The 7,023-nt window shown below is 37.4% G+C and overlaps 1 protein-coding gene across 2 annotated transcripts in view; it reads left to right on the top strand.

Moving 5' to 3' along the window:
• Positions 1 to 7,023, top strand: part of sh2d3cb (SH2 domain containing 3Cb) — a 46,395-nt gene that overhangs the window by 21,693 nt on the left and 17,679 nt on the right. For both annotated transcript variants that reach the window (XM_083912627.1, XM_083912628.1), the window contains 2 exons: positions 893 to 1,263; positions 3,209 to 3,291. In XM_083912627.1, the coding sequence (XP_083768753.1) occupies positions 893 to 1,263; positions 3,209 to 3,291 (454 nt within the window). The remainder of the gene's footprint in view (positions 1 to 892; positions 1,264 to 3,208; positions 3,292 to 7,023) is intronic.

The following is a 7,023-nucleotide window of genomic DNA, read 5'->3' as shown; positions in this document are numbered from 1 at the left end:
TGGTCTTTTTCTTTTGTAAAAGTGCGTCATCTCATGAGCAAAATATTTCATAAACTGGACATCTAATAGTTCTTCTTCATCGTATGAATTATAAAGACATTTGCATCAGCCTAAATTAGTTTAAATAAATGTCACATTGCTATTATGGATGAAGGAAAGCAAAGCCAACACCAAATCATAATCCACAATTATGTTGTCTTTTTTATTTATTCTTTCTATTTATTTATTTTAATTTTTTTATTGTCTCTTTACGATCTTTATACCTTATCATCTGTCATAATCATTTATTGTTTTTACCGTTGGTTAAAAGTTATTATAATGATCCTCATCCCTTACTTATAAAAAATAACTAAACACTTAAAATGGTTGTAGTTGCATTTTTATTCAAATCAGACAGAACACCACTGGTTAAAGCTGAGGGTGTGGATTCATTGAATATCAACCAATTTAAAAGATTTATTAAACGTTCCCTTTTTATTCTTTTTTAGAAGGATTGATTATAAACACAATTGAAGAATTCAGAAAGGTGGAAAAGATGTGTTGAAATGTATGACAGTGAGTAATATCCTTAATATAAACTATTGTTTTATTTCTATTCTCCATCAGTCGGATTATTCTCAGAGACCACTGAGTATGTCTTTATTATCCTTATTGCTAGTTTTTATTATTATTGTTTGAATGATGCAGTGTTTTCTCTCTTCCTTTTAATCCGATTTGTCTCTCTGGATAGTGGATTGATTATTGATTAATTAGCCCTGAATTGGGATGTAGGTCATGTTTATTATTTGTTTTTGTTTTTATTTGAAAGATAACATTTTAAAAAACAAAACCAAAACACAACTGTTACTGTAATAATATTCTTGAGTACTTATGGATTGAAATGGCCCCTCAGGTGTCTGAGAGTCTGGTGGTGACCCACGGAGACTTCCTCCTCAGAGACTCTCAGTCCAGTCGGGGCGACTTCGTCCTCACCAGCCACTGGGAGCAGAGGACGCTTCACTTTGTCATCAGGAAGACTGTGGTTCAGTCTGGGGAGACGTACACCCGGGTCCAGTACTGCCTGGAGGGCGAGGCCTTCGACTCTCTACCTGCTCTCGTTCACTTCTACGTGGGGAGCAAGGCGGCTCTGACCCGGTGGAGCAAAGCTCAGATACACCGGCCGGTGAACCGGACGCTGCCTCTTGACTACCTGGAGACGGCCTTCTGCACCGCCGTCAGCCCGCCGTCCTGCCGCAGAGGAGAGGACTTGGTCTGTCCCAGGAGGTAAAGGACAGTTAATTTGTCCATCTGTTTGCTTCGAGTTATTCAGAGGAGCACAGATTTGGAAGTGTTAATTCAACTCCCTGGGAGTAAAATTCAACACTTTCAAAGTGTCTGTGTTGGTCCAGTTTAGATGGAGTTAAAACAACACTTTTGATAGTGTTAAACAGTTAAGGGTTGAATATGGAGAATGAGCAGAACACCGCCATCTAGTGTCTGATGATCGTAGTCGCAGCAACGAAAAATAAGTCCAGCACTCGGGTTGCCAGGTTGGACAGACCCGGCCCAGTAGCCTACAGGAGACCAGAGTCTGTCTGAACCTGTTTGAACCCATCCCCTCCAGCAAATCACACCATAAAAAAAGGATTACAGAGGAGTTTGACTGACAGTTACCATTAGCCGTTAGCGTTAGCAGTCACAGCTAAGTAAACATGAAAGTTAGTTTACTGATCAAGGAGAAGCGTAGCCATTTGGGCGTGTGTTTGAATGGCGTTTCTCTCCTTTCTCTCAGTCCATGGAGTGAATGCTCGGCCTATAGTGACTCTGGTTTTTACCCGTCTCCGCTCACTCAGCTGCTGGGACAAATAAGCAGCTGCAGGATTGGCAAACTCCATTTCACCCAGTGCCAGCCTACAGTAGCTGCACCCAACAACAGAATGTGACATAAGTCATTGTCAAACCCGTAAAAGTATATTATTATTATTATATTAATATTAATTCAGACTAAATATATATTTTTATGGAAAAAGCAACAATTTCATTCTGTACCCCTCAAAACACCCCTTGTTTCTATTTTTTAAATATAGCTTTTAATAAAAATTCAACATATTCAATCTTTAATACTGAAATTTAAAACACATCAGTGTTGAATTGACCTCACACTAGTGTGTAGTGTCAAAATTGAACACTATCGGTGTGTTTCTTTAACACTGAATAAGGTTTACATCATATGAACACTGGGAGAGTGTTATATACAAACGTGTATACTGACTTTAAGCAAATGACGTATTCTTCGACACTCTTGTGCAAAAGGAACATTAATGCACCCATCAAAACATAGCATACAACAATCATGCTAACCTTAACATGGGACTTTGTCATGACGTGCAGACAGGACTTATTAATCACACATCTGAAATACTACTGCATAGAAAGTATTATTAAATAGACACGCTGCATTTCATTTGTTTACACAAAGACACTTAATTATTATCATTTTCATATTCTATAACCTTAGCTGTGCTTGTTTTTACTATTCTGCTGTATTAACTGCCATAACATATAAGTCTTATTTACATTACTATAGATATTATTATAGTTACTGGAAGTGTGTCTGTTTGTCTGTGTGTCTGTCTTTGTCTCTCTCTGTCCATCTGTGTGTCTTTTCTCTCTTTCTCTCTCTTTTTCTTCCTCCCCAACCGGTGCAGACAGATGTCCGTCCTCCACAGAGCTGGGTCTGTCTGACGTTCCTGCCTGTTATAGTGAAGGTTTTCGTTCCCACCGTACTCTACGGGGGAAATGTTGGGTCTGTGTAAATCATAAATAAGTCATAGAGTGTGGTCTTTACCTACTCTGTAAAGTGTCCTGAGATAACTTTTGTTATGATTTGGCACTATGAATAAAATTGAATTGAAAAATTGAATTGAATTGAAAGAAAGTTAGCCGTCGGATACGTTGGAATTCTGGGATTTTAAAATCAACACTTAACAGTGTTGAATTGACCCTGTATTTTTTAACACAACACTGGAAATGTAGCACTTTTGATTTTGCTATGAGGTTTTCCAACAACAGAAGATTTCTAATGCCATATACTGATATTTGCAAGTTTTATTTTTTAGAAATGAGACATAAGAAACAAAGCTTTTCAGACACGATATGGTGGATGCTGACATTAAGTTGTGTTCATCTCTCTCTCTCTCTCTTTCTCTCTCACTCTGTGTCCATGCAGTCCTTCCTCTCTCCACCACAGGGAGGCAGATGTAAACAGAGAGCAGGACGACCGGCCTCTGCTGCACAACAACAACAACAACAGTGAGTTCAGACTCTTTGCTTATAGTCCTTCGTCCCTCACGTTGAACCCTTCAAATAGTTCAGTCATATCGGCTCATATCTCTGTGAATCATTCCCCCGGGTAAGCAGAGACTAAACGTCAACTTTGCCCTCAGTCTGTTTATCAGGGAGTTTTAATTTGGCGAGCGTGCCGGTGCACCATCTGCACGCTTCAGTGAACCACAGATATATTTGTATATCATATATAAAAGGTCACAGATGTATCTAAAGATCAAACGTTACTGATTTAATATTCAGTGATCGGTAAATTTCATTTGACATGGTCATGACAATGAGGCAATACTCTCTGCGTTCTCAGGCTGCCGTTATTCTTTCTGTCCCACACGTCCACACAGAAATTACCCTCAACATAAAACTTTCTTTAAGTGGCTTTAAATCAAAAATGAAAGAAATTTTGTTGTTTTTAACTGTTCTTGGTTACAAAGATTGTCACAAAGTGATGTGTTGTAAAATGCGTTGCTCTTATTTTAAATTCTATATATTTTGTCCTTGTGTTTTCTGTTTGTGACTGTGTGTTGTAACTGTGCTGCTGCCTCAATGGCAGTATATTATAATAGTTACAGTGAAGATAACTATTACATTGGTTACAACATTTGTAACGACTTGATATATATATAGGTGAGAGTGGGTCGTCCTCCATTTGAGAGATCGGCGGTTCAATCCCCAGCTCCCCTGGTCCACATGTCGATGTGTCCTTGGGCAAGACACTGAACCCTGAATTGCTCCCTGTGCTGCGCATGGGTGTGTAAATGTGGTGTGAATGCTTAGATTAGATTAGATGGTCTGTAGATGTCCACTGCCATCAGTGTGAATGTCTGTGTTAATGGGTGAATGTGACAAGTAGTGTGAAAGCGCCTTGAGGAGTCAGAAAACTAGAAAGGCGCTATAGAAGTACAAGTCCATTCACACAAATACGCATATATAAACAATGTTTCTCTATTTTGTTTTTAAAAAATCTCCTAAATGGAGATCCTGTTTTTGGTTCAGGGTCCTCCATCTCAAAAAACTTGGTTGGTAGATATAATTAAGATTTCTATCGTTGTGAGGAAAATATCTAACTGTTATTTGTTTTGACTGATATGATTCACGAATCATTATTCTCATTTTCATTTGAAAACTATATTAAAATGATTCTGGTGTGATTCTTTGTGCGTACCAAACAAAGATTGTTTTCTCAGGGTCTGTGTAAAACAATGACAGCAGTGTGGTCGGAGTTTTTCACACTACAGAAAAGTGTGATCCGAGTCAGCTGTGTAATTATTGTAAGAAAACACCAATAAGCTGCCAGGCTTTGATCGTTAATGAGAACACCTGCTTTGGAACGGTCATTTAATATGTCACCATTTATATTAACACAGAGCAAAGCCCTGATTAAGCAGTTTCACAAAATGTTCTTGTCCTTTTGCCATAATGGCCGTCCAGTTACCACAGGAGAGAGAGAGAGAGAGTTTTATTTATTTGATTTGATTACTGGTCACACTTGATAAAACATATATTTAACCTGAATGCACGGAACAGTTAAGCTTTTAAGTTAGTATGTTTTTCATGCTTTTCTTAAGGTTTTATTTATTGCTTACAATACAAATTTGTGGAATGATATGCTTTGTCACCATAGGCAATTTTTTTTACTCCTATTACTTCTACTATTATTATATATATTCCTTATTCATACATTTGTTTTATATACATTTATTAATAATACATTTATTTCTACATTTCTATTATTTGCTTATTATAAATACATGTATTTTTCTTTTATCTATATATATTATTTATAATGTTGATTTAAATGTATTTGTATTTGATTTTATTATTATCTTGTCATTTTATAATAATACTGATTATTATTTTTATATTCATACAATAATAAAGAAATAATCATTTAAAAGAAACTGCAAAACAGTCTTGGTTATGGCCTGAAGTTGCCAGGCTTTGGTAGTTCATAACAAACCTGCTTTACAAGGATCACCATTTATGTATTTATCCTGATGTAACAGAGATATTACCCATTATTATTCAGTTGCACAAAATGTTCTAGTGCCTTCAAATAAACCCAACCTTATATCATGGCTAAAAGTCAGGAAAGTCAAATTCAATTTTATTTCAAGAAAATGTTTCTGGTATTGATTTTCCTCCGTCCACACGCTGTCAAATACAACCAAAAAAGTCTCCTTTTATAAGTTATCAAACACACAAATGAGCTGGTGCAGAGGTGGTGTGGTTATGGATGGCCGGTGTCCTCAGATGATTTGAGCTGAAATCCAGGATTTATTTGTGTTGAGGTCATTGGGGCCGGGTAATACTTCAGTACAGCTGTGTCCGAATGTAAAAAGGTAGATTTAATGTTCATATAGATGTGCCCACACCATACATAGTCCATAGTCATTTATTAAAGTTACATTGCTGCTTTTTAATGTATTTTTGTTGCATTAGTTGTTGTTGGCATACACCCCTCTCTCTCTCTCTCTCTCTCTCTCTCTCTCTCTCTCTCTCTCTCTCTCTCTCTCTCTCTCTCTCTCTCTCTCTCTCTCTCTCTCTCTCTCTCTCTCTCTCTCTCTCTCTCTCTCTCTCTCTCTATGTTTCGATTTTCTTTACACAACTCCCAAATAAAGGCAGGATGCAAAAAATTGGACCAAAAAATGGAGAAACTACTGTGATGTAAAACATGACGTGAATGTGAGAAATAAACAGAAACTTTAAACACAATAGTGTTACCCGATTACAAAACCCCAAAACTAGTTCAGCTAGAAAAGTAGTGTAAGACGATACCAGTAAGCCAATACCTACTATTACAGTTTTTCTCGATTGCTAAGACACATTTCTTGAAAGCTTCTCTCCTTTTCTCTAAACTTTGAACACAAACCCCAATTTTCAAGCTACGTTCACAAAACCTCAGACTCTTCTTGCAAAACCAAACTTTCACCTCAAAACAGTTCAATCTGTGCCCAAAACTAAACTTTGTTGTCAAATCGTGCCCCAAGTCAATCAAAATTAAAAACACTACTGAGCAGCCACTAAACACTACATAGAAAAATAGGAAACACAACGCTCAGGACATGAAGCTGACTGCATGTTGCAAAACAAAACACCTGTGCATTTAGCACTTTACACAAAGACAAAAAACAGAAATTTTGTTCATTTACACGCAGCACTTGTACAAAACAAACAGAAATTGTATGCATTTGCCACTTGTGTACATGTGCCACCTGTCCTTCCACCCCCATGTGGCAGTCTTTCAATTCTACAAAAAGAGAACATGCAGTTACAAAACATATACATGGAATACTAGGCCTACAGACAGTTAGACTAACCCTCCATTACAATACTACAGTACATTGGCACAGTGATGTACTGAAACATATATTGACTTCCAGTAAACTGTGGTACAGTATATACTGTAATACAGTTTTTTTTTTGATTGCTTTGACCTGGTTGAAGAAACTGGTGACCTCTCAGTCTTCATCATCACTCTCTCAGCAGAGCAAAAGACACCTCTTGCAAATGAGTTAACCCATTGTCATTGTTTTGACACACTTCCCGCACCCTTTTGCAAATCAGTTAAGGCAGATGTCATTCAAGCAGTCCAAACTCCAGTGCTTTAGCTGTGGTAACCAAACAGAACATATATGTTCCCATCTCTTAGACACTTCTTGACCAGTATGAAATCACTGAAGCACCTGTTTGACACTGCTT

The sequence above is a fragment of the Echiichthys vipera genome (assembly GCF_963691815.1).
Source record: "Echiichthys vipera genome assembly, chromosome: 4".
Lineage (NCBI taxonomy): Eukaryota > Metazoa > Chordata > Actinopteri > Perciformes > Trachinidae > Echiichthys > Echiichthys vipera.
This window is presented reverse-complemented; position numbering and strand designations above follow the sequence as displayed.